We start from the raw sequence: 26748 nt of genomic DNA, 5'->3' as shown, positions 1-26748 counted from the left end.
TGGGGTGTGGGGGGCAGAGATATAAGGAGGTCTGGGGATCTAGAAAGAGACTTAAGGGTAGGGCGAGGCCCCAGGAGGCCCCCCTCCCTGGGGCCCAAGGCTGGAGGGGGAGGGGCCTCCTTCAAGGAGATGGGGGTCTCAAGGAGGAAGACTGGGGTGGTTCTTACCTCCAGGGCAGCCCTACACTGACATCTCCTTATAGTCAAGCAGGGCATAGACAAAGAATTCCCTGTAAAGTAACCTCATTTGCATACTCTTCTGCATCCTATTTGCATGCTATTTGGGGTCCAAAATGGCCAGAAGGTTCCATTGGCACCTATGTTTCCTTCTCCAGGGGTACTCAGCTCTACCCCCTTCCACTCCTTCCTGTCCTGGTCCCCCACTCCTCATCTCCAGAGTCCCAGCCCTGGACCTTTGGCTCCAGGACCCTCACCTTGTCCTGTAGGGGCGTGTTTTATGTGTGTCCATGTACGCTGTACACAATTCCTCTCTTTCCAGGCTCATGTTTGCTTCCTTCCTTTGGCCCCTTAAACAAAATATAGCCCATTCCTAACCAGGGCTCAGCCCTTTCTTACGAACTTTCAGCAACAATAATGGGGTTCCATCAGCCTTTCCCTAAGAGGGCTCCGCCCTGTCCTCCAAGCTGCTTCACCACTCCCACCACCTCTATCCCCATCCTCAGCCTCTGCACACTTTCCTCTGCCTCCCAGAGACAGAAACTTAAGGAAGGGGACAATCTGGGGTTAGACAGAACCAGGTGTGAGTGGCCTAGGCAAGGCCTGGTTGAGGAAGATGTTTCTGATGGATGAGGAGTAGATGTCTGCATGGGAAGTGTTCCCCTACCCCAGGGATCTAAGATGGCCACGGATGATGGGAATGGGTTTTGGTTTTGGCAAGAGAATCCATACAGAAGGTGCTGGACTGAGTAACGCTGGAGATTTGGGGACCAGTGGGGCAGGGCCGGCCTGTTCTCCTGCTAAAGTGAACAGGAACTTCTAATACTGAGGTATTATGCTAAGTCATAGGAAGTTGAAGACTCAAACCTGACTTGGGGTTTAGAAGAGGAGAGTGGGGGAATAGTAGGGTGAGAACAGAGGCCTCTCTGGCACTGTGGTGCCTTATTGGAAGTTCTGCCTGTTGTCTAACTTGAGTATTTCCTGCTTAGTCCTGACCATTTCCTCCTGGTTATCTTCAGTGGAGGCGGGAAGCTTAGGAACTCACTGCTGTGCTTTCTTTTCTGTCTCCCCTGCTTGAGGGACATCCTTCAGTTCCTCCCTCTTCCTGAGTTCCAGCCTCTTCTGGGCTTATGTGCCCCCATTCCACCTCTCTTCTGGCCTGCTTCCAACATCTTCCTCACAATGCTGTTTTGGCTTCATCCTGCTGGGACTCCTGGCTCCTCTTCCTTGGGTTTCCATTCCCCGGATGGCAGTGTGAACTGTGTGTTCCAGACAGGGCGCTCTTGCCCAGGGCTCTGGCGGAGAGCATCTGTCTGGTGGGGGTGGGGTGTGTAGTATGCAGCTAGCAGACCCAGGAAGGGTTTCGGGGTGGGTGAATTTGCTTTTACAGTCACCCCAGCGTGCCCCTCCCGGACCCAGGTTCTGAGATATTTGTCCAGTAGCTCCAAAGAATGCCTGGATGAGTTGGGTCCAGTGCCAGGCATTTTCACGTTTAATTTGATCCTCACAACTACCCATGAGGTTAGGATCCTTGTCTCCATTTTATAGAAGAGGAAATAGGCTCAGAATAGAGAAATAATCTCTTCAAGGTCACATAGCTGGTAAGTGTCAGGGCCAGGATTTGGACCTTGGTCTCTGCTGGCTTTTACCTCAATCTTTCTCTTTGGGAGGTGAGAGTGAGGACGATGGAGGTGACGCTTCCCATACGTGTCCCCTGGCATGCTCTCAACTGCACTGGGAAGAAAAGCAAATGCAACAGTGCCTGTTCCCCAGATGAGGACACTGGGGCTCCCAGAGGGGCTGTGCCCCAAGCCTAGTCTGGGGTGCTTCCTCCTACCCTTGGGTCCGAGTCCTCACCCCTCACGGCTTCAGGCTTCACGGTTCATCCATCCACAGGGCTGCGATGGGGCGGGGGAGGCTGCATCAGTAACCTCATTCTCTCTGGTCTGACTGGGGCCGGGCCTGCCCTGCTCTATCCAGAAGCTCTCAGACAGAGTGAGAATAGGACATGCCAGAAGCCAGGTTCAAGTGGATCACAGAGGGGGTCTGGGACCCTTTTAGGAGGGCGAAGAGGAAGCTGCGTTGTACCATTCAGGTCACGGGAGCAAATGGAAATCTGCAGGCCCAGGAGAGCCTCCAGCCTTGACTTGAAGGGATGCAGGGATTTTACCCACATCTGATGCAGGGTCCAGCCCGGGTGCACCGACGTGCCGGCTCTCCTGGCTTCTGTGGAGTGGTGAAGGATTCACATCTGGGGGTGCTTGAGGTCCTCCCAAGAGCTTGTTCCGGGCCTGCCCCCCTGGACCAGCTGTGGCCTTCTAGTTAGGAAGCAAGTGCCCTGAGAGCCTTAGCCCGGATCTGGCTCCTGACTACAGGGGCTGCAGCTGGGCCCTTGAGGGTCTCAGAGCAGGCTCTGTGTCTGCCCCTTCAGTGGTCTGAGTCTGGGGTGGCGGGAGTCCCCGGAGCCCCAGGCCCTGCTTGCTTCTGGAACCTGTAGATGAGGCCGTGTCACCTTGTGCTGTGCCTCGGTTTCCCTGGCAGCCTGACTGGTGGCACACCATGCTTCCCCTCCTCTTTCTTTATTCCTGTCCTCCCCCCACTCCCCTGATGCTGGCCCTCCCTCACTGCTCTTTGTGAGATGGTCAGAGCCCTCCACCTTCCTCTTGTCTTCTTGTCTCCCGACTTCCTTCGCCCTCTGTTTGCTGGTCTCCTCTCCACTCACACCGGCTTTCTCTCACTTCTCTGGTCATTGGCAGTCCCAGCCCCACTGCCTTTTCCATCTTGGATGTCTCTCTTGAAAGCTCGTTTTCCCCGCTCCTGTCCTCATGTCCATCTTGGGGTCCACCTGGGATCTGTCTCAGTGGCCTGGCTCCTCCTGGCCCTCCTTCCTTCTCACAGCTCCCTGGACGTCTGCAGGGCATGGACTGAGGGCCCTGGGATGGGTGGGGACTGGAGAGTCCTGGGGTCTCATTTCCTGGCCTCTCTCCCATTTCCTCACTCTGCAGAAACAGTGTAGGGGGTGGGCCCAGGAGAGGAGCCCAGTGTGATGTCCTGGCTGGAGAGGGGTGAGGGGCGCCAGGAAGCGGGATGGAGGAAGGTTGTCAGGTGAGAATAGGGGGTAGGAGGGATCTGCTTTTCTGTCTGTATCCACCTCCGTTTGCCTCTTTCTTTGATGTCTCTTGCTGTCTGCCGGTCACTGTCACTTATCTTTGCCTTTCTGGGTCATCTTGGTTCTTCGGACTGGGGGCTTTAACCCAGCTCCTCTCCTCCTGTGCCTTCCACACCCAGCTGCCCTCTGTGTCCAGTTCAGGGGCAGTCAGTGGGCTGGTTTCCCAGGACGGGGAGGGGGCTGTGTGGGAGAGGGCGGGGGTGGGGTGGACGGTAATTGTATCAGCTGGTTCTGATGCAATTGGGCTTCCCAGACTGGACCTTCCCCTGCCCCTCCTTCCCCGCTCTCCTCCTGCCCTCTCCATTCATCTCACTCCCTCTCCCAGTTCCATCAGAATAAATTAGACAGTCCCTGCTTTAATCTCATTGCGGGAGCCTGGGCTCAGACCCAGCAGCCCAGTTCCTCGGTCTCCAGTCTCCATGCTAGGCCCTGCAATGAACACCCCAGGGGCAGAGGGATGACCAGGATGACTGCAGGCCTCTGTTCTCACTTCTCCACCCCTAGATGCTATGGCTTGCCCGGAAAGGCAGCCCAGGCCTCGGGCTCCCCAGTGGGTCAATACCCACCATCACTCCAGGTCTGTCCCCACCCTTCCCCCACCCATTTATCATGTCAGCTGCTGGGTGGTGATGGAAGTCATTTGGAAAGGGGCCCAGAGGACCCAGGATTTTCAGCCTGCAGAATAGAGAGGGGTGGAGGTGGGGTGGGGATGGGGGCTTGAATAATGAGCTGGCAGTGTCTGAAGGCATTTATTGTACGGAGAGAGTGACCAAGTCGTTCTTCTCCAGGCAAGGCAGTCTAAGAGGAAATGGTCTGGAATTTGAGAGCAGGGATGGAGGTTAGATATCAAGAGGAACTTCCTGCCTGTGAGGGGTCAGAGACCTGGGTTAGTAGTGGTAAAGGGGAGAAAGAGAACTTATGGGCTCACCTCCTCGGGATATCTATAAGAGGGGAAACATTTCCTCTCCTCTCCCTCCTCTCCCGCCTCTGCAGCATTGTGCTGTGGAAGAGCAAAGAGCCAGGAATGGAGGGCTTTGATCCATTCTGGTTCTGCCACTTTTTGGTTGTGTGACTCCTGGCAAGTCAGCTTGCCTCTCTGGGCCTCAGTGTCTTCATGTGTCAGTCATGTGCTGTCAGGGTGGGGGGGCAGGGGAAGGCACGGGGTCTCTTTCAAGTTTAACTGGAACCGGTACTGGATGTTTGGGAGCAGAATAAGGAGGTGGCCCCTCATCAGGGGTGGGTGGAGTAGGGATGCGTAAAGATCCCACTGTCCTGGTGCAGTAGCAGTAAGAACCTGGAAAATGACACTCCCCAGTGGCCGTAGTCCAGGGCTGGGGCAGGGACTCTGGATTTAGAAGCAGGAATGGCCTGCCTTTCTTCTTTCTTGTATTCATGCAATCAACCTACCAATCTACAAAGTAACTCATGTTTATCGACTCTGCGCCCTGCACCGTGCTGAGTGCTGAGTGCTGAGTGCTGAGTGCTGGGAGCGACTGCAACCATGAATGACCACCAAGGTCCTCTGGGAGCCAACAATCTGGGGGGGAGGGGGTGAAACAGTGAGGAAGTGAGCAAATCTATCAATAAGTGCTATGTGCTCTGAAGACATGAACTTGCTGGTGTCACACAGAGACTGGGAGCTGGCACGATGGAAGGACTTTAGTGGGGTGATCCGAGAAGGTGACATTGGAGCCCATATGAGATGGGACCCCCAGCTCTGGAGGGACCCCAGTTCTGTTGCTGTGTGGGAGTCCTGGACCTTGAATGTGGTTGGGTAGTTTAACCATGAGTGGGGCTGGTGAAATCCGTCCCTGGTGGCAGTGTTGAGGCTCTGGGGATGCCAGTCTTTGAGGTGAGACCCAAGTAGGAGCCCCCTGGGGGCCGCCGGAGGAATTGCTGTGGCTGGGAGGGTGGTGAAATCAACTCTAGCTGTGAGCAAGCATGTGGGGGGCCGGGTCTGCCGGAGCTGTCCCCATCTGATGGAGGAGAAAGGCTGGGGGCCTCCAGGGAGTGGCCTCTGTGCATCTCTCTTGGTGTGAAAGCAAGACCCAGAGCCTCCGATCAGATGCCCAAGCCATTCTTCCTTCACAGGAGCCGCCTTTGTCTCGCCACAGACAAAACCAGCCGGGGGCACTGTGGCCCTGGGGACATGGCACAGAGGAGAATCTGTGCTTACCCTGTCTCCAGGGAGCTGGTGGCTGTGACCTGCTCTCTTGTTTCCCTGACACCTTCTCTGGATGCCTCTGGGAAGTTTCCCGTTCTTCTCCCGCTTCTCGGGGTTGGTGGGGAGCAGGGGGGATGGGGGGGCAGAGCAGCCCCTTTTCTGTGAATGTGGCCTCCATCCTACCTGGCTCTAGACTCTGGAATCTCCTCCCTGGCCTGGACTCAGAATCCGGGTCTCTGGGCTGTGTGAACAAGAGTGGGGTGTGGAGAAGAAATTCCTCCTCCTTCCAGCCATGGCCAGGCCCACATCCAGCCCTGCTTAGCAGTCTGGACTCTAGCTGAGGAAGCAGAGGGAGGAAGGGCCAGGGTCCCAGGGGTGACAGGGAGACAGGCCTGGGGGTCTGTGGGAGCCTGGACCGGGCAGGGGAGACAAAGCGACCCCAGAGAATTGGTTAACCCTCCGAGGATGGCGGCCAGCTTTTCACAAGCTCCACTGGGGAGGCCGAGGTGAGGAGCTGGGGGTCTGTTGTCAGGTACCCACATGGGGGCTGCAGAGAGGTTGGGGTCTGATGTGAGGCTCCTGTGGCAGAGCAGACCCTGCCCAGGCTCATCCCTATCCATGGTCCCCTATGTCTGAACATCTGCGTCTGATCCATTCTGTGAAATCCTGCATCTCTGACCCTGACGCTTGGGGGCCTGAAAGGAGAGATGGGGGATGGAATGCATGCAAGAACCTACCAGATGCAGTTTCTGGTGCTTTGAGTGCTTTGAGGAGAAAGAGACTGAAATTGAAAGACAAACTTCTGAGATTGGACCCCCTCCCCACCTTCACAAAAGTTGAAAGAGGAAGCATGGGGATCCTTGCTAAAGCTTTCCAGGAGGTTCTGGGGATCCTGTAGCTGCTCTCCTCAGGGTTCTGATCTCCTCTGGTGATGAAAACAGAACAGAGGACGTGTGACTTCCCATGAGGCACCAAACTCCCGAGGACACATTTCCGTGTCCTGCCTTGGGGGCAGGATTTCGTTGACCTTCAGGAGCTGCAACGCTGGGCTGGGCGAGAAGCTCTGTGGAGGTGTGGTGGGACCAGGGGCTGGGAGGAGGGAGCTGGGGAGAAGCTCTAGGCAGTGCTGGGCCTGGCTTCCTATCTCTGTCAGCCACGGGCTCTTCCCTTCCTCTCTGGAGGGTCACTGGCTTAAGGACACCTCCTGCTGGCCGGTAGATGAAACGAAGGCCCCTCGGCCTTTCTGAGCCCTTTTTATCAGGATCTCCTTGTAGGGAAGGGCTGAACCAAGAAATCACTTCCTTCTCTTTCTTCCCATCTGCTCTTCCTTCCTTCTGTTTGATGAGTGCCTTTCATGTTCTTGGTGCTGAGAAGTCTTAAGAATCCTCTTAAAGAAAATCATCTTGTCCTTCTCTCTTAGTCTAGGCAGGGCCACACTTCAGCCTATCTGAGGAACTTCCTTCTGTTTGAAAAATTCATCCAGTGATTCCTTTTGATTAAACTTTGTTCCACGTGCTGTGGATTAAGCCCAGTTTCCTCACATCTCACGACGCAGCCATTTCCTCTGGCGCCAGGGTGGGGAGGCTGTGAAGATCGCAGGCCCCCCAAAGAGGAGGAAGGGCCCCTCTGCAGGCCTGGCACGGACTTCAGCAGTGCCAGGAACTTCACTGGAGGTCACGGGCAAGAGCAAAGGCAGGGCCTGCTAGGGACGGGCTCGCGTATTACCTCTCCGCCTACTTCCGTGACGCCCCCTCCCGCTTTCATCCAGAGCCTTCGTGGTGGTGTGTGTGGGAAGACAGTGAGGGACCCTTTGCTTGGGCACTGTTGAGGGCTGAGGGCCCCAATGTCTGTCTTTCCTCGTCTCTCTAGCCACGCACCAGCAGGGCCCCCTTCCCCCCTCCCTCACTGTGCTCCTGCCAACCTCCCCCAAAGCGCTGCACCTCACTGCCTTGTCTCATGGTGGGGAGATGAACTGGGGAGGGGGGAGGGCCTGAGAAGTCCCATGGGGTGGGGGGAGCTTGGAGGCAGGAGTAAGCTCACTGAGAAACTCTGCATGTCGGGAAGGAGACCTTGCCTGGTGCCCCTGCAATGCTGTCTCTGTGTCCCCATCCTTCCCTGGGAAAGAAGGACAGCATTGTCTCCCTGAGGACAGAGAGACAGCATTGCCAGGAAAAACAGCCCTGATACAGTGCCCAGGGAAGCCCAGGCCCGGGAGTGCAGGCAGCGGTGGGAGGCGGCACGGGGGGGTTGGGAGGGCCCTGGCTGGGCTCCAGTGGTCTGTTGCTGTGGAGGAGGCCCTGGCAGGGTCCTGCTCACAGCAGCCGCAGCTCTCCCGCCCTTTTTCTTTCTGGGCTTGGCTGGCTGGCTCCCCTCCCAGTTTCTCTGCAGGGACAGAACCAGGGGCAAAGCTCACAGCCGCCTCTTTCCACCTCCCCGAAGTCTGTCTGTGGGTCTCCCTCTGCCTTTGTCTCTCTGCGTCTTCTCTCCCTCTCTCCAAGGTCCAGCACCTCCTCTCACCTCTCTCTACCTCCCGCTCCCTGGTTCCAGGGTCACAGTATGGTGACCCCCAGACAATTTTCCTGAGAGGCCCCCAACCCCTGGTCACATCCTCTGAGCACAGCAGAGGCAGAGAAGGGTCCCTGTTCTCCAGTGGCGGCCATGGGGCAGGACGTGATGGGACGTGGCACACCCTGAACCCCGAGCGGGAGGTTCAGCCATAGCTGTGGGGGGCGCAGCCAGCTCTCATCAATCTGAGTTGGTTCAGCCTCTTAGGCAGGGGCCCTCCCAGCTTGTGGGGGGCGTTTGGATGCTCAGAGCTCCCTCCTGTACTTGGCTGGAGAGAGATCCAGGCAGAGGAGTCGAGGTGTGGCCAAGGTCAGAGGTTGCTGAGTTGGGACAGCCCGTCCAGGTTGTGTTCGGTGTCCTGACGTGCATGCCAGGCCCACGGATGTTTCTGCTTCAGTCATGGAAGCCGGAGGTCTCCGTTTAAGTTAATCACATTATGCTCTGGGGAGCAATGTGGAAATTAGAGTGAGGTCTGGAGGGAATCCGCACACACAGACGCACACACACGCACACTCACACACTCACTGCAGCTTGGAGCACAATGCTGCCGCCACCGCCGCTGCGCCTTCCCCGCAGGTGGTCGCCTGGCGCCTGGCACCGCCTCTGCTCTGCCGCTCAGCCTCTCCTGCGAACCTCTCCCCGAGCCTCCTCCGAAGTTGCCAGGGTGCCTGCGCCCGCCCCCGCCTCCCCCCCCCCTCCACCAGCCCGCCTGGGAGACCGGCAGGCGGAGGCTGTCACAACGAGGGGAGGAGAGAGGCAGCAGCTGGAGGAAGTCCCCGAGGGTGGAAGCGCCCTGTAGCGCCCGCGTCTCCCGCAGGGTCTTCCGGGGGAGATGGAGCCACGTCGGGGCCGCGCCTCGGGGGCCCCGTCGAGCTCCTCCCGCTAGAGGGGCCGGGACACTGGGGCTGCTCCTGCGGGGCTGAGCATCCGGGAGACCACGGGGCGGGGCTCTCGCCTTCCTCCTCACCACGCAGCCGGTCCTGCTTCCGACCCTTGCGCCCGGGGCGCGCACGTCGGGGTTAAACATGACTCAGCTGAGCTGGTGCTTCTCCTGCGTGATTCGATGGAGCAAGTACCTCTTCTCCTGCTTCCTGCCCCTGCGCTTCTGCCTCCGCAGACAGGTAAACTCACCTGGCATCTGCCCCACCCCTCCCCGACAGGCACTCTCCTCCCTTGGTCACCTAGGCGTCAGGTTTATCACCCTCTCGCCGCCCTCAGGGACACCCATCTTGACTGCCGTCAGCGTGGCTTTCATGAGAGTTTAGGGACTCCTGGGGGAGCCCCCACTCATGCATGGATCCGCAAGGGGGAGTGGCTGCCTCACCGCCAGGGCACAGCATCTTGGAAGTCTGAAGGATAACACTGGAGTCTGTGCGAGGGCGCTGGAGAGCTGGGCACAGAGGAACATTTCTGGGGGCTTTAAGCGTCCCTCTCAAGTTTCTGTGGGAAGGGAGGGCAAGTTCCTGGAAATGTCTCTTTTCCCCCCATGGGTTCAGAGGATTCAGAGTTAAGGCTGAGATGTAACAGAGTGAGATGGAAATGAAGCTGGTGGACGTCAGGAGGGATTTCCTATCTATTCAGGAGAATGGGGGGACCAGGGAACCGGACATGGAAAGGACGGGGGCTGGGGCAGTAGCTGACTTAGTGAGGGAGGAGGGGTCTGGTGGGACCCCCAGTGCTGTGGATGGGCATGTCATGGTTGAGCATCTTTCTCCCAGAGAAGATCCTTGTCAGTGCCTTCAGGGTGTGCGTGCTTGTGTGTGTGGAGGGGGGAGGTTAGGGAGAGAGAGGAGGTGGGTCATAGCTGGCCAGCAGAGTAGGGAACTGGTAAAACTGCAGGTAACCTTAAATCCTCCCCTGGAGGCACAGAGAGAATTCCAAGAGCATGACCTCGAGCCCCCAGAAGACTCCAGTGAGGGGAAGGATTTCAGGGACTGGGGGGTCTGGCTTTCTGATCCATTCTCCATTCCGTAGGGAAGCCAGAGGGGCCCCTGTCACATGGGGGAAGGGGGCTCAGTGGCACTCAGGTTGAGTGCCAGCTGTAGAGCTGGTTTGCCTGGCTTTGAATTCTGGCTCTACCATTTGCCAGCTGTGGACCTTGGGCAAGTTACTTACTCTGCCGGTACCTGTTTTCAAACGTAGAATGGGGATTATAAAAATACCTATATCACTGGGTTATTGTGAGTATTAAATGCAGTAGGACATTTGAAATGGTTACCAAGTGCTTTCTCTGTATTAGGTACTCAATAAAAATTAGGAATCTTTTCTTTATTCTTGTTGTGACTTTCCATGGGGCTCTCCCTCCTTGTAGACCTTCAGGCAGGCCAGAGATGGGGTATGTGGGAATGGAGGGATTTCTCCCAGTATCCATTCTTCCCATCACATGGATAGGAAGGATTTCTCCACTCCATAAGAAGCTTGACTGTTCAGCGCCTCCTCCCAGGTGCTGCCTCTGGGACTCAGTTTCCCCCACTGCCACTCCGCAGTGGGGAAAAAGTGCCAGTAGGCTTCCGCTCCAGTCACCCAAGGTGTGCTTTGAAATCTTCTAGCAAAATACATTGTCTCCAGTGATTGGCTGAGAAGCAGGCGCTGCGGCTGTGGACCACAGGGCCAGAGCCCCGTCGGCGTTCTTGTGGGCTCTGAGTTCAGATGCTGCGGAGTCCGGGTGTTCAGGTTTGGGAAAAGGCAGCCTGCAGCGGGAATGGCCAGCCGAGACCAGGTCAGTCGGACCCCAGTCCACTTGGCGACTCCCGCTCCTCATTTGCAGAGGTTGAGGATGACGTAACTCGTCCTGGGCTAGGATTTGAGCTGGGGGCTGGGGGTGAGGGGCTGGGTGATCAGCGGTAGCTGCCTCCCTCCAGCCTTTGAGGGCCTGAGTCAGGCAGGAAACGAGAGCTGGGGAAGATATCAAGATCACCGAGTCGAGCTCTGGGAAGGATTTTATTAAAAATTGTTGCGATTGGGCCCAGGCACTGTCCCCACCCAGGGTGCTGATGGAGGGGAGGTAGGAGAAGGGGGTGTGAGTGATGTTCCCTCCTGGGTCAGCTGGAAACTGAGGCCCGTACAGGGCCTGGTTGGAAGCTCACTTTCCATCTTAGGGAGCATTCCGATTTCTGAAGTGCAAGGGGGAGACCTCCATCTTATACTGGAGGGGTGGTGGGCATAGGGGCAAGGGTCTGGACCTCCCCTGGCCCATAGGGTACCTTGGTGGGCATTAGGATGAATGTGTCTTGGGCCAGGCTTGGTGAGTAGAGCATGGACGAGTCTTCAGCCCCCACTCACCCCTTGGCTACACCCTTGTTCAATGAACATCATGCCCACTGGTACATGGAGGTGCTGCTAGGGCTCCGAGCCCCCCAGAACTCAAAGGCTGAGTGTGTATGGGGGTGGGAGCAGGGAGAGGCAGCATGGCTTATCTGAACAGAAGCCCTGTGGCCAGACCCTGTCCTCACCCTGATCTCAGGCCCCAGGGCTTGCTAGGACTGTGGTTTTTCTCTTCTGGTTGGCTCTTCTAGAGCCACTAGGGAGCCAGTTGGTCTCATTCTGACCCAGGTGGCAGTGCTGTCCTCGGCTTCCCTCTATGTGTCCCCCTTCCCTCTACCCCCTCTCCCCCGCCCCAAGCCAGACCTGGGCCTGGGCAGTTGACGTTCTTCTTGGAGCTGCAGCCCTTGAATGAGGAGTGGGGAGGACAGCTAACACATCACCTCAACATGGGCCCATAAACCCTAGTCTCTGGGTGATGGTATTGCTAGAGGAGCAGCAGGAAAATTTTCGATCCCCACGAGATGTGGAATCAGACACCCCAGATTCCGTTCTCACGCATACTACCTGTGTGACGCTGAGCAAGTTGCCGAACCTCTTTGCCCCTCAGTTTCCACATCTGTAAAATGAGAGCTGGTAGGAGGCTTTAGTACGATACCACAATTAAGTGTCTGGTTAGTTAGTATTGATCTTTCTGCGGGCAGGGGGTGGAGGGACAGAGCCCGGAGGAGCCATGCTGTTGCCGAGGGCTTTGTTGTCAGATTCCTGCGTCCCGTGCTGTTGGGATCTGCATTTGGACGTTGATGGGGAATCCCAGCACCAGCTCTGCACCTGCCTATTTGGTAGGAGGCCCCCGCGACTGGCTGCGATGAAGGCTGTGGTGTGTGCAGGCCCCGTGTGAAGGCAGCCGGCTGCAAGGTTGGCAGGAGAAAGGTGAGAGCATGACTCTGGTCCTACAGTGACTGGACAGCTGGGTGCTTGCGAAAAATCTGGGGCCCGGGAGCCACAGCTCTGTGACCTCAGGCTGGTCCCACCCCGTCCCTCCACTGCGGTGTTGTCATCTCTTAGATGAGGGGGCTGGTTAGGTGAGTGGTGCCCCAAAGCCCAAACCCTCCTGGCAGACTTGTTTAATTTAATCTGGCAGAATGATTTAAAAAAAAGAAAAAGCCGATGTTTAAAATTTTGCATTTTTCATATTTTATATAAAAGATTTTATAAGATAATATAGATTTGGGGCTTCTCTTGACAGATCAAAATATTTGACAGTGTGGGCTCACATTGCTGACGCCACAGCAGCTGTCACCGAGGAGTGGGATCCCCTTTAGCTGGGCCTGCCCTCTCCAGGTCCCCAGAGACTCCTTGCCTGCTACCTTCATTTAACTTCTGTCAGGCCCCTGAAGGATCTGACTGTGACCCCTGGAAAGGCTCCAGGTCTTTCCAGCTCTGATGTTCTGTGCCCTTCAGATTCTGTGACCAGTGGTGACAGAGGAAAGACTTGATGCCATGTTAGGAGATGGGCTGACAGCAGGAAGAACTTTTTGATGGATAAGTGTGGAAGGATAGGAAGAATGGATTGGAGGGAGCTGGGGCCTTGGCCTGGGAAATCTGTGGCCTCACAGGAGGTGGAGCTGGAAGGGACCTTCGAGACCATCAGCTTGGTCATTTCTCAGGTGAGGAAACTGAGGCTGAGAGAGGGGAGTGCCAGGCTCAGGCTTACGAGGCCTGTTAGCTCCGTTCCTGCCCTCACTCACTTTTCCCTCAGCTCGGCCCACCTCCGAGCCCAGCGCCAGCCCCAGAGCCTGCAGTCCTGGCTGTTTCTTCAACTGGCTGCTGAGCCAGGGGCGGGAGGGCAGTGGGCAGCGGGCAGGAAGGCTCTGCGTGCAGAGGGGAGAGTGGAGTTAAACGCCAGCGGCTGCAGAAATGGCCGGGACAGCGGGTGGCGTGGCCCAGGATGGGTGTCTGCTGCGTGTGAGACTCTGGTCCAGGCATGGGGTGGGGATCGCAGGATGGGTGATACCGCTTCAGCCTCTGGAGGGTCTGCATCCTGAGAGAGCTCAGAGGCCAGGGTGTGGCAGGAAGAGATGGTGCTGAAGAGAGGTGGGTATTACAGGCATTTGCAGAGGTATGCAGGCGAGGTATGCCCAACGCCCTTTCAACGCCCTTTCTGGCCCACTCTGGCCCCAGAGGAAGGTTTGGGAAGGGGTAGTAGATGGTAAAAGTAGGAAAATATGTTAGGACCCATTGATTGGTAGAGTGATTCATTGCTTCTTCAACCATGTCTGGCACCTGCTGTATGCCAGGCTCTGGGGATACAAAACACAGGACATGTCCTGCCCAAGGAACTCTCCCTGTCTGTGGGGGGAGGGAGGGGACACCAGCTGTGAAGGATGACTAATGGGTAACAAGCCTGAAATAGGGTCATTACATAGAGTTGGAGACACTTCAGGTGGCAGAGTTGAACATTCAACAGGGAAGATGGAGGATGGGTAGCAGGAAGGACTTCTTGACAGTGAGAGGTTAAGATACAGGAGAGACACCCATGGTCTTGGAAAAGGGGAATTCTGGGCGCAGGGTTCCTCTGAGGGGACCCCCAGCACTAGGGTTCTCCACTCCTGCTTTCAGTCCCGGCTGAAGGGACGGGGGAGGGAGCTGGCCTGGGGCTGCAGGGCCCCCTTGGGTTGCACGGGAGGCCAGACAAGTTGGTGTCGCTGTGACTTGGTCTTTGGTCTTGTTGTTTAGCATTTCTGGGAAGCAGCAAGGTGATTTCTCAGAACTCCCAAGATAGCTGCCAGCAGGCACATCTTCTAGTGACGTTGGCAGCAAAGGGCTGTGGGAGCAGGCGGAGGAGATGGGTGGGAGTGGGCGCCAGGATGGCAGGGCTGAGCTTGCTGAGCCCTTGAAGTTGCTGGGAGGCTGGCAGGGCTGGTGATGGTGGCTAGGGGTGGGCTCAGGGGCTCCCAGAGAGGCCCCCTGAAAACCACTCTTCCTTTACTGCCCTGGGCTTCAGTGGAGAGAGGGAGGGTTGGCAGGAGCGTCCATCTGTGGACATGCCCAGCGGTGGCTGCAGGGCCAGCTACATGTGGGACACTGGTCCATTTCAGTGTTGGCTAAATTGTCAGTTGAGCCCTGGCAGGCTTGGGAGGGGATATCCAGAGGCATTGTGGTTCTGGAAAGGGTTGCAGGGTAGGGGCAGAATCTTTCATTGCCCCCACGGCTCTGCAGAAGGACTTAGAGAGATGTGAGAAGGGCCCTGATTCCTCACCTTGTCGTCTTCATCAGAACAAAGACTCTTAACTCAGGTACCTGCTCCAGGAGGGACCAGAATCAGACAGCTTGCTTTAGTGTCCTCCCCTGACTTCTCAGAACCACCAAGTAATAGAGTCCCTTGTGCAGTGCACAACCTGCACATCCACATGTGGCAGCCTTTTCCCAGACAAAGTGTGAATGTTTCCCTCTCATTCTGGAGTTTCCTAGGTAGATGTCCTGACTGGACTATGGGCTGGGAGCCAGTACACCTGTCTGGGCAGGTCCTCCTGAGGGGAGAGGCTGGTTGTAGAGACTGTACCCTGGGGTGGCAACCGTGTATGGGGCTGACAGAGTGGTGAGGGCAGGCTCTTGGGTGTGTGGGGGAGAGAGGCAGGGGATATATAACACTTTTTACATGTGGCCCAGGGCATCTACCCCATGCTGGTACGTGTGCATAGGAGCTCAAGCAAGAGGACTTTCTTGCCAAGTTACTCAATCCAAGAAAATGGTCTCAGAGTGCCTCCTCTGGGTGGGGCCCTCTCCTCAGCACTCTGTGTGTTTATCTGAGCTGGACTGTGTGTCCTGGTGTCTGTGTCTACAGAGGGGGTTGGGGCTGAGCCCTCTTTCTCTCCCCGGAAGGCTCCAAAAAATAGAAAATAGAGCGGGGTGATTCACCAGCCCCACCCACCCTTACTTGGTCCAGCTGCGGCCAGAGCTCAAAGAGGAAAGTTTCTGGGGGGAAGGTGGAGGGGGGAGTTGAGACAATGAGGGCCCGGGGCCGATTTTGCTGGATTCCCCTGCGCTGCGCCCTGGGAATACGTTTGGATACCCCTCTTCTTCCCCCCACCCCAGACCCCAAACTTCTGGCCCTGGGCTAAGGTGAGGGGGAGGGGAGGGAAGGGCTGGCGGGGGCGGGTGGGGGGACAGTGTTGGGGGAGAAGTAGGCACGTGGAATGGTGGGAGGTGAAAACTGGGCCCAGGGAGGGGGAGCAGGGGCGGTGGAGGAGGAAGTGGGGAAATGCAAACCAAATGTTGGCCCAGGGCACAGTCAAGAAAAACAGACTCTCGCGGGAGCCTGGAGCGGGGCTCCTTTTAGGAAGGGCAGGAAGGGCTGGGACAGATGTTTGGAGAAAAGAAAGAAAGAAGGGGAAAAAAAAGTAGGAAAAAAGTTGGAATGAAATCCACAGCCCTGGGAGCAGGGCAGTTCTCCAGCGGTCTCAGGCCAGGCTTCTCTTGAGTAAAGCGTGGCGTGGGCTCTGAGCTTGCCGAATGGGCACCAGGGTGCCCTGGGCACTGACCTAGCTAAGTGAGTGCAAGTGACTTTGTGTTCTGAGGGTAGGAGGGCATGCGTGTGTCCTTGGAGATGGGATGGGGCTGAGGAACCCCAGCTCAAGCGGACTGTGCTGTCCCATGTCTGTCTGTCCCTCCATCAATGGTCTGGGGGTGGAGGTCTGCAGTAAGTAGAGCAGACGCCAGGCCTGGCAGTGTCAGATCCAACCAGAAGGCAGGAGCAGCTTGGTGGCTCATAGGGGTTGTGTGTCTGGGGTTGTGTGTCTGGGGTTGGGGGTGGCTTCTGGGGGGAGGGGCTGTCTCCAGTAGCTGTCCCTTTGCTCTGCTTCCTTCCCACCCCCGCGAAGCAGGGCTTCTGACCCCCAAAGCCACCAGTGGAGCTGGGAGGAGGGAGGAGACAGGAGGCTGGGAGTAGGGGGTGGAGTGGGGGGAGGAGGAGGAGAAGGAGGGAGGGTGAATTGGAGGCAGGCAGGGCGAGCGCCGCAGATGCTGGCTGAGCCAGAGCAGCCGCCGCGTTCTGCCTGCTCCGAGGGGGCTGAGAGCTCAGGGGGACCCTTTGCAGTCCCCGGGCGTGGCCCCAGGGACGGGGACCCTCGAAGATGACGTGGATCTGTCTGTCCTGCATGCTCTGGGTAGGTGTGGTTGCGTTAGCTAGGAGGTCGAACCCCCCCCACCCCCCCATCCCGCCTTCGACCTTAGCCTTACCCTGAGAGCCTGGGGTTGGGGGAGTGTTGGTGGTGAGGGAGGGGGCCTTTCTGCCTCTGAGGGACAGAAGGAAAGACTGACTTGAGTAGACCCTCAGCCTGAGTCCGTCCCCATCAATGGGGCCCAGGCCCCGGTTCTGCCGGTCAGTACATCCCACTTCCCCAGTGTCCTCTCCCCAAGTTGAGTCCGGGAGCTGTAAGTAGAAGGAAGCCATCACAAAGTTTGTTTCTTTTTGGAGCCACTTCTGTCTCCATTCCCACCCCACACCGGGGTGAAAATTCTTCACCCCTCAAGCTGTTCAGCCTAAGAGTCTGAGGTGGGGGGGCAGTGGTAGGGGCCTCAGGAACAGGGGGCATTGACCTAGAAGATGAAATTTGGAAAAGCCAGGCTGGGGAAAAGTTCTGCTCGGGTTCCATCACTTTTACACCAATTTCAGCTTCTACCCGCTGCCATCCCCCCCTCTCCACAGCCCTCCCATCCTTACCAAGACCTCCCCCGACCCCCTCCAGTCCCAGAGGAGGAAGCCACGGCCTCCTCTTCCCCTTTCTTGGCCCCAGATTCAGGAAGGTGTGTGTCGGCGCAGGGTGCTTGAAGGGTGGGCAGGCAGGGTCTGGGGGCCACATGGTGAGGGTTAAAAGTCTTGAGGCCAGTCAGGGGCAGAGGCTCCTGGGAGAGAGGGGGCTGGGAGAGGGCTGACTGCTGCAGGAGGGGAGGGGGCAGGGACGGGAGACCCCTTCCCCAGAGGGGCTCCGCTCTCTGGGCTGGGTGAAGGCATGCACAGGGGTCAGGAGGGCAAGGAAGTCATCCCTGGCCGAGGTTAATGTTGGTCTCAAAGAGAGTGATGGCTGGTTTGGGGGAGGGCGCTTCAGGCCCAGGATCCAGATGTGGCCTTTCCTGCCCCTTTCCCTGTTCCGGCCAGTCCTTGGGAGGGCCCTCCTCAGCCCAGGCAAGCCCAGGCTGAGGACAGTGGTGGGAGATCAGACTTGGGCAGTCAGGTGTACTCTGGGCAGAGAGGGGAAGTGGGGAGGGGGCTGGCAGGAGGGGGTTTGGGTGGCATGGGGGGCTTGGGTGTGGGCGTGGGTCTGAGTAAGAGACTGAAGGTGTCTGGAGCGTCCTGCACAGAGGATGCATCAGGGGTTCGCTGGGCTGCTGTCAACATCTGTGTAATGGGAGCCTTGGCCAAGGTCATTTCTCTAGCTCCTTTCAGCTCCCTGGGACAAACTCTGGAGGATGGTGCTGAGGAGAGAGGCTGGCAGGGAGGGAGGCCTGCGGTGGGAAGGATGGCAGTTAGACTTCCAGGGGTGACGCTGGTGCGGATGGAGACAGGGCCACGTCAGCGGAGAGGCTCTGGGAGAAGTGCCGCACGGCTCTGAGCCTCAGTTTCCCCGTGGGTGAGACGAGGGTGATGGCGGGGAGGTGCAGAGAGGTGAGCATGAGTGCCTCGTCCATGTCACTTCTCTCCCTGAGAGCTGGGGACCAAGGGCTGGTGTGGATGCAGCCACTTTTCTAAGGCCCTCCCCTCACCCCTTTTCCTGTCCTCTCTCCTGGTGCCTCCCCGCCCCTGTCCCTCCCCAGGTCTGTGAGACAGCCCAGCAGGCAGGCTTCTGTGGGAGTGGGCTGGGGAGAAGGGTGTTTGCTCTCCATCCGGCCCCGGCCTGTATGCCCATTGCCAGGGTGGGCCCGAGTCTGGAGGGTGTGGACTGGCCCGAAGGCACAGCCCTGGCCCCGTCCAGCTCCTTGTCCCCCTCCTCCAGTTGTCCCAGGCAGTTGTCCCAGTAACCTTCCTCCTTTCCGGGTGGGACTCTATGGGGCTGGGGTGTAAGTTTGTAGCAGGAAGGGGAGGGGTAGCTGGTGCCAGTTACGGAGAGGGGGCATGGAGGTCCTGGAGACCTTGACAAGGGAGCTGCTTCCGCCTTGAGAGGCTCCTGCTGGTGGGAAGTGCGTGGACTTTGACACCAGGCAGGGCTAGGCTCAGATCCTAGTTCTGTCATTTACCAGATGGGCAGCCTTGGGTACAGCAGTTCCCTTCTTGAGCCTCAGTTTCCTGATTCTGTAAAGTGGGGAGAATAATACACACCTTGTCTGGCTGGGGTGAGGACAAAGTATGTCAAGAGACCAGGTACCCAGGCACTCAGTAGGTGCTCAGTAAATGCCGGTCCCTCCCCCACTCCACAACCTCCTGCTTGGCTCACGGGATCCCCTGTATTGCAGATCTGATGTGCGGGAGGATCTCCCCAGGAATAGCTGCAGACATTTCATCCAAGAAGTAATTTATCTGTAACGCGTAGTTTTAACAAGCTCTAGGAATAAAAATCACTTTATTAGCTGAGGAGCCGAGCTATATATTATGCATAACTTGATTTTCTCATCAAATGCTCCCATTCGCTATTACATATTCAAGCACGGTTTATTTAGAAAATAATTACATGCCTATTAATTGAGGCTTTTTGGTGTTACACCGATGGAGTTAGAGCTGCAGGCCCTTCCTTCTGGAGGGGCTCATTCTGTTCTCAGGAACTGGGAAGGGGCTTATTAGATGGGGCTGAAAGAGCCACAGGCATGACTGGGGGCCAAGTACAGCCCTGGCCCTGCCCTGAGCAAGCCATGTGGCCTCGGGCTCGTCGCTTGACTCTCTGGACCTCATTGAAGCTGACCTCTGAGGCCACTGCCAGCTGCAGACAATGAAGTGTTCTCTTTTCTGGAGCTGCTGTCTTTCCCAGCGCTAAGCACACATTTTTGTCAGAGGGTCCTCGTGAGCCCCCGGTTTCCTGGTGCGCAGCTCTCGCCCTGTGTACCCGACTCGGACCCCTCCGTCCTGAACTCACTCTCTTTGGAGTTTTGTTAGCCTGTAAGGGCTGTGCCCACCGGGGGCCTCCTGGCCACGCGTTTGGGAGCTAGGCTGGTCTGCGTGATGCTGACAGGGTCTGAAAGAAAACACCCCCTTTGCAAAATTTTTCAAAATGGCGTTTGAGGTACAAAGTCAGGGAGCAATACCGTACTGTTTTTCTGCAATGCTCAGTGGGAGTGTGGCTGGCTGGCCGAGAGCACAGTGCCTGTGTTTCATCCTGGCCCTGTGACTCGGACGCTCTGTGGCTTCGAATCTCTGTTTCTCGGTTGGTTTCCCCAGCTACCTATAGCGTTGTTAAGTTTTAAAGGAGCCAGTACATTTCGAATAGCGTTTCTCCCCCAGTAAGAGCTCAAGAAATGTTAGCTCTCTTTATATGACGGCACAGTTCAAGGCCACGCAGCAAGTTAGAGTCAGAACTAGGACCTGGCCCTCGTGCGTCCCCATCCAGGGCTTTCCATTCCGGGAGTGCTTTGGGGAAGGGCAGGAGGGGGTGTTAAGGATGATGTGAAGGCCCAGAACATGCAGGTCTTCTCCTGCAGGCAGCGTGCACAGGGTCAGAGCACAGATGCTGGGTGTGTGGTCTGGGCAGCCACGTAGCCTCTCTGTGCCTTACCTGTGTCCATCTCCTTGACTTATGCAATTTCATTTGAACCTCACTGTAATTCTGTGAGGTGGGAAGGTCAGGGATGGCTAATTTCAGTTTCTAGCCAAGGCGAAGGGGACCCACAGAGGGGAAGTGGCCTGCCCAAGGGGCCACATGGCCACTGGGTTCAGTGCTCCTGAAAAGAGGAAGGGTATGGGCCGGGGGCTTTGCAGCTCTGGGTTGAGGGGTTGGTGACCAGCAGCCTAAGGATAGGAAATGGTGTTGGGGAAGCACTGTGACAAAGAAAGCATCCAGTCATTCTGCCGGCTCAACACCCACCCACCCATGTTCCCGTCCATCTATCTCACCAATGATTATAGAGTGCCGACTTTCTTCAAGAAGCTTGCAGATATTGGGCAAATGATTACAATAAGATGGGTGTCACCAAGAGGGAAACTGTGGGGACATTTAAGGGGGGACCTAGCCTAGACTGGGGGAGAAGGGACATATCAGGAAAGACCTCTTGGGAGGTGAACTTTAAACTAGATCCAAAGATGAAGCTGAGACCTCAGAAATCCAAGTGCGGGAAGTAAGAATAATTGACAAAGGATAAGAGGGGGCTAAACCAGCCAGTAGATGGCCTTTGGACAGAGGGGTCCTGACGACGCAACTGCCGGGGCTCCTCCAGGTCACACGGACGGCAGCTGTGGACACACCCTTGGAAGTGGTGGTAGTGCCATGGTTAGGGACCCTGTCTCAGACAGACCTGGATTTGAATCTTCGTTCCATCCTGCCCTCCTTGTGTGTCGCAGAGCACGTTCCTCAGCCTCGTCATAGGATGTTGTTGTGAGGATTCAGTGAGGGAATCTGTGCCAGCCCCTCGCCGTGATGCCGCACCTTCAGACTATCCACATCTCTGTGCCCTCCCACTCCAGGAGATGATTTCATATTAGAGCACAAAAAAGGGACCTGGGACTTGATGCTTAAAAATGTTGGGACGTGGTTTATGAAGGAGCCAAGGCGAGAGAGAGAGAGAAGCAGGCTGATGGCGAGAGATGGTCCAGCTCAGGAAGCCGAGTCCTGGGCCGAGGGCCACCAGGTAGAATCCCGGACTCCCCAAGCCTCCGCGTGCTCCTCTGTCACACGGGGAGCTCAGTTAAAGCCACTCTCTGCATCCTTCCTCCCATGGAGATCCAGGGCTACTCGGTGTCAGAGAGCTTTCTCCTCAGCCGCGTGATGCCAGCACCTCAACCCGTGTTCTGTCCCCTGAGGGCAGGACAGTGGGAATGGGTGTAATTACACTAGAGTGAACCAAGGTCAGGCTCCTTCTGACTTGTTTTGGGCTCACACTGTTCTGGACACAGGGGACATGGGGCAGAAGCACGTGCAGATGTGGGCACCTGGGGACTAGTCCAGCGCACACACAGGCGTGACCACATGAATCAGAGCCCGATTCTGGTGAGCGCCTACTGTGTGTCAGGCGCTGTTCCAGTGTGTTTCCAGGCATTGTCACAACCTATGGGCAGTTGCTATGATTAGCCCACTTAACAGATTAGTAAAGTGAGGCAGACAGGGGTTAAGCAACTTGCCCGGGGTTACCTAGCTAACAAGTGGGGCAGCAGGGACCAGTCAGATTGCGCAGAGTGTTGTGACGGGGCACCAAGCACGTGCGACTGAGGAAAGGAAGTGGCGTTGGGCGGCCCTTAACCCTGAATCGAATCATGAGGAAATGACCAGACAAGTCCAGATACTGAGGGACATTCTGCAGAACTGCCTGGACTCTTCAAAAAAGTCAGTGTCATAAAAGGGAAATCATAAGGTGGAGTAATGTGTCCACATGAAAGAAGAGGAAAGAAACCCAGCAACTAAATGTAATACAAGATCTTGCTTGGGTCCTGAGTCCAAAATAAAAACAGATGCAGACCCAGCTCTAATGGGTGTTATTGTGGCAAAAGGGGAAATTAGAATATGTTACTGAAGATTAGATAATGCTATCGTATCGATGTCAAATTTCCCGAGGGCGGTGATTATATTGGGCTGAGGTAGGGGACAGAGACAGAGCATGGAAGCGGTGAATCGGGGCCAAGGGCATAGGCGTATTCATCTTTTCCGGAGCTTTTAAAATTTTCATGGTGAAAAAAGAAGACGGGGTGGGGAGATTGATTTTGAAAGAGGTGGGGGGTGGGTATCTGGGGAGATCTCCCTGCGGGGATGAGGTTTGAATGAGGCCTTCAAGGATGCCTAGAAACTTGACAAGCTGAGAGGGAGGAAGGGCATGCTGGGAAGAGGGAAAAGCAGAGCAGAAGCTCAGAGGTGGATGCAGGGTAGGGAGTTGGGGAGTGGGGCGAGGGGATTGAGATGGCCGGGTGGGCGGGGTATGGACCACGGCTGCTTTCTTGCTGACTTGAGGGAGTGCAGGTCTTAACTTGGGTGCCTGGGAAGGCATGGAAGCATATTGGGGTGAGTGGGGGTGACCCCATAGAGCTGTGTTCCTTAGACGCTGTGTGGGGAGGAGGGGTCCAGTGTCTTGGGGCAGGAGGCCGGAGGCTGTTGCAATAGCTCCAGACAAAAGTGACAGGGCCTCCAATAGGCAAAGGCAGTGGAATGAAAAGCACAGGAGGCCACAAGAATATTTAGGGAGTAAAATTTGCCGAGCCTGGCAACTGGTTGGATTGGAGGGTGGAACCGGGAGGAGTTGAGAGTGACTCAGAGTTTTCCACCCGGGGCGACCAAGAACATGGTCAGGCCATTAGCTGGCTAGGGGATGGCGGGGCTGGTGGTGGTAAGGAACTTCCGTGTGTATATGAAGGTGAGGTGGGGTTGCAGGGAGCTTGCGTTTGAGGGGCCGGGGTGGCAGGGGGCTGCCGGACGCCAGCCTGCAGCTCCACTGGGAGTCCCAGTCTTCCCCGTAGAAATGACCACTGATGCCAACCAGGTCCTGGCATCCCAATGCAAGGTGATGAGACATGGAGGGGTGGATGGCCGGGAGGCAGGGAGAGGACCGAATGACCCTCCAAGTCTGTCCTAGGCCTGCTTTTCAGTGACTCTCTTTCCCAAGGCTCACTAGCTCGTAGACTTCTGCCCTCTGGCCTCATCATCCAGGTCTCCTAGTGTGGGGCGCAGGGAACCTAGTGGGGCTGGGCTGGGGAATTTTCTTGGGGAGGCGGCAGGAGCTCATGAGCTGGAGGACCCTAGGGTTATCAGTCCCCCTTCATCACCACCCCCACCCCACTGTGCTTTGCCCCAGGGGGCAGGGAGGAGCCAACAAACAGCCATTCCCACCCCAAGGCCAAGGACTTCTGCCAAGGCTGCCCAAGCCAGATGCACCACACCCCTCTGACAGGCAGCTTGGCTGAACGGAGGGTGGGAGGGAGAGATCCCCCAGAGGGCCAGGAAAGCCCTCCGATGCTGGGTGGGCTTGTTGCAGGGCTAGGGCTCTGGGTTTGGAGGGTAGGGAAGAATGACTTCGGCTGGGACCCCTTCCCTTTTCTGGGTTCTGGCTCTCGAGGGAGGTAGGCGTTGGAAGGACTAGGCAGCTCCTGCCATGGCCAGGCCTCTTCTGTCCTGAGTTTCCCCCAGGTCTGCTAGGAGCGAATCCAGCAAGGGAGGGGCTGGGTGTGCTTTGTGAGGCTGTCTGCCACTTGTCAGGGAAAATGATGGTCATTGTCATAACAAGCCATTACCCTTGAGCTCCGTGCCTTATGGGCTCGTTCTCATCCTCTGCGTGTACCTGCAGAGTAACCGTGGGCGAGGGCAGGGTAGGTACTAGACCTTTGTTTATCTTCTTCCTCTGGATTTTGACATATGATTGTTAGGAAGTTCTTTTTCCCCCTTGAGTCTAATCATAAGTCCTGGCAGCTTCTGCCCACTGGGTGTTGTTTTGCCTTCAGTAACTTCACAGCAACTTTTTTTTTTTTTTTTTTAACATCTTTATTGGAGTATAATTGCTTTACAATGGTGTGTTAGTTTCTGCTTTATAACAAAGTGAATCAGTTATACATATACATATGTTCCCATATCTCTTCCCTCTTGCGTCTCCCTCCCTCCCACCCTCCCTGTCCCACCCCTCTAGGTGGTCACAAAGCACCGAGCTGATCTCCCTGTGCTATGCGGCTGCTTCCCACTAGCTATCTATTTTACATTTGGTAGTGTATATATGTCCATGCACAGCAACTTCTTACAATGACAGCTCCTTCAGATATTTGAAGATGTTCCATCCTAGACTTTCTCCTCCATCATCCTGGGAAACCTTCAGACCTCTGTGGATGACTTTTAACAAGATTACCAGACATCCCAGTGTATAGCCAGGGATGCTATACATCCGGGGTCACTTTCCTGGGCATGGCCGAACTGGTCTCCTCACTTCCACCGGGGTTGCCCAGCCTCTCATGGAGGGGTGATGTCTCATTAGACGTCCCACTCTCTGTAACCAGCAGCATGTCCACTCCCCAGATCCCACAGTCCCTTCCTGTCAAACTGGCCCATTATTTCCCCTACACTGTGTACACTCAGGCTGTCTTGTCCGAACCCCTTATTTTCATCTGGGGACTGTGAGGCCACCAGCCTAGAAAGCAGGTCTCTAGACTCCCATCCCAGTGCTCCCTCAGCCAGACAGTCAGGACAGGGTAGGGGTGAGGGGTAGGAGTGTGCTGGGCCATCACCTGGAGGCAGCTTAAGGAGGCCATGAGCGAGGCCAGAGAGTGTGTTTTCTGAACCCGGTTCCTGTTCTCCAAGCCCGGGCGGGAGGAGAGTTTGTAAACTCAGACTTTATGGAGTTGGCCAGGCAGGGCAGGCAAGCCCAGGGCCCAGGGGAGAAGCCTGGGTGTTTGCTTGTCAGCCTGGAAGTCTCCACCTACTCCCCATCTGTTTACTGGACAGCCTGGACCCTCTTTGGGGAGATTCCACTGCCCTGACTATGCTTTCGGTAGGAGGTCTCTTTCCCTGGGCTTTGGGGGAAGGGCTGGATTTGGGGTGTAGGCAGAGAAAGCTGGGGGATAAGCTGGCACAGGGAGCTTTGCTGACTTAGTGGGGTAGGAGAGGCAGGCTTCGGGGGGCAGACTAGGCCCGAGATGATTGGGCTTTAGGGCTTCCTGCCTGCCCACCCTCCCAGACAGGCCTTGAATTGAACCCCAAGCCTCCTCCCTGCTCCTCCTCCTATCCTAGGCCTTGGCTGCTGCAGTTGACGCGGGCCTGGGTCCCCTCCCTGGAATGTCTGTGACAGAGATTATTCGGAAGGCCGCCAGCCAGGGGCTGAGATGGGAAAACGGGGGAGGAGAGACCTCAGAATAGGAGGGGACTCACCTGCCCCTCCTTGTGGGATGGGGGACACTGGGTCAAGTCCAGAGCTGGACCCTCAGCCTACCGCCCCCCTCCCCTTCCCCAGCTGAAGCTGGAAGCATAGCTCCCAGAATGAAGTGTCTGGAATATCAGAACCCAGGTCCTGCTGCCTGGCCCAGCCACCAGGGGGCACTGCTGGTCTCTTGCACCCACTCCTGACTCCACCACCCTCTGCTCTCTGGTCTCTCCTCTGGGCTTTATATCTGCTCTGTCCTGCCTCCTCACCATCTTGACAAATAGTCTGTCTCTTTGAATTTTGAGACAATCTAAAACTTCAGAAAAGTGGCAAATACAGTGCAAAGAACTTTTTTTTTTTTCTGAGCTATCTGAGAGTAAGTTGCTGACACGTTGCCCTACCACCCCTGAATACTTCCCTATTTTCCTACAGGGACTTTCCCCACCTAACCCAACACAGCCATCCAAGCCAGGAAATTGACATTGATGCGTGACCTTCTCATCCTCAGACACCACTGAAGTTTGGCCAGTTGTCCTAATGATGTCCTTTGGGGGCGTGGAAAGAATCCAGTTCAGAATCAGCCGTGGCATTTGGTTGTCATGTCTCCTTAGTCTCCTTCAGTCTGGAAATCTCCTCAGCCTTTCCTTGACTTTCGTGACCTTGTCACTTTGGAATATTATAAGCCACTTAATTTGTGGACTGTCCCTCCACTGGGTTGGTCTGATGCTTCCTCATGATTAGGTTCAGCTTGTGTCTCTTTGGCAGGAGTATCGCAGAAGTGACGTTCTGTTCTCATCTCCTCCGTGGCACACAATCTCCACTCATCCTGTTACTGGTGACGTTAGCTTTGATCACTTGATTAAAGTGGAGTGTGCCAGGCAAAGTTACTTTTTTCCCCTTTGTAATTTATAAGCATGATGTGGGGAGGTACTTTGAGACTCGTAAATACTCTGTTCCTCATCAGACTTTGACTGTATTCACTTATTTCACATATGAGTATGGACTCATTTAAGCCATTACTATCATTATGTATTTTGATGCTCAGATCTTCCCAGATCTGAGGAGCCCCTTCAAGCTGGCTCCTGTGTCCTATTGTCTGTCTGTCCCCCTTTGATTCTCTGGTTCCCTTTATAGTCTCTGTGTGTTTCTATCTAATCTCTCTCATTCTCTGTGTGTGCTTGTTTGTCTCTGTCTTTGTCTCTGCCTTTATCTTGGTCCTCTTTTTTTCTTCTCTGTCTGACTGTTGCTGTTCCCTGTCTTTCTCTGTCTTCTCTCTCTGTCCCTCTTTGTCTTTCTCTCTCTTGTCTCTGTCTCTGACTCTTTCTGTCTCTCTCTCCCCCCTCCACCTCTCTATCTCTTTGCCTCTTTTCCTACTGGCTTTCCCTCTCTTATTTTGTCCGTTTTCCTCTCCGTGTCTCTCTTGGTTCTGTCTCTTTTGCCCAGGACTC

At 56.0% G+C, this 26748-nt stretch overlaps 1 protein-coding gene across 1 annotated transcript in view; it reads left to right on the top strand.

The window, feature by feature from the left end:
• The first annotated feature begins 16368 nt into the window (after window positions 1-16368).
• TNS1 (tensin 1) overlaps window positions 16369-26748 on the top strand; it is a 197459-nt gene continuing 187079 nt past the window's right edge. Inside the window, exon 1 of the mRNA XM_036857373.1 lies at window positions 16369-16503. Coding sequence (XP_036713268.1) covers window positions 16471-16503 — 33 coding nt within the window. The 5' untranslated portion in view covers window positions 16369-16470. The remainder of the gene's footprint in view (window positions 16504-26748) is intronic.

The sequence above is a fragment of the Balaenoptera musculus genome, chromosome 7 (genome assembly GCF_009873245.2).
Source record: "Balaenoptera musculus isolate JJ_BM4_2016_0621 chromosome 7, mBalMus1.pri.v3, whole genome shotgun sequence".
NCBI classification, from domain to species: Eukaryota; Metazoa; Chordata; class Mammalia; order Artiodactyla; family Balaenopteridae; genus Balaenoptera; species Balaenoptera musculus.
This window is presented reverse-complemented; position numbering and strand designations above follow the sequence as displayed.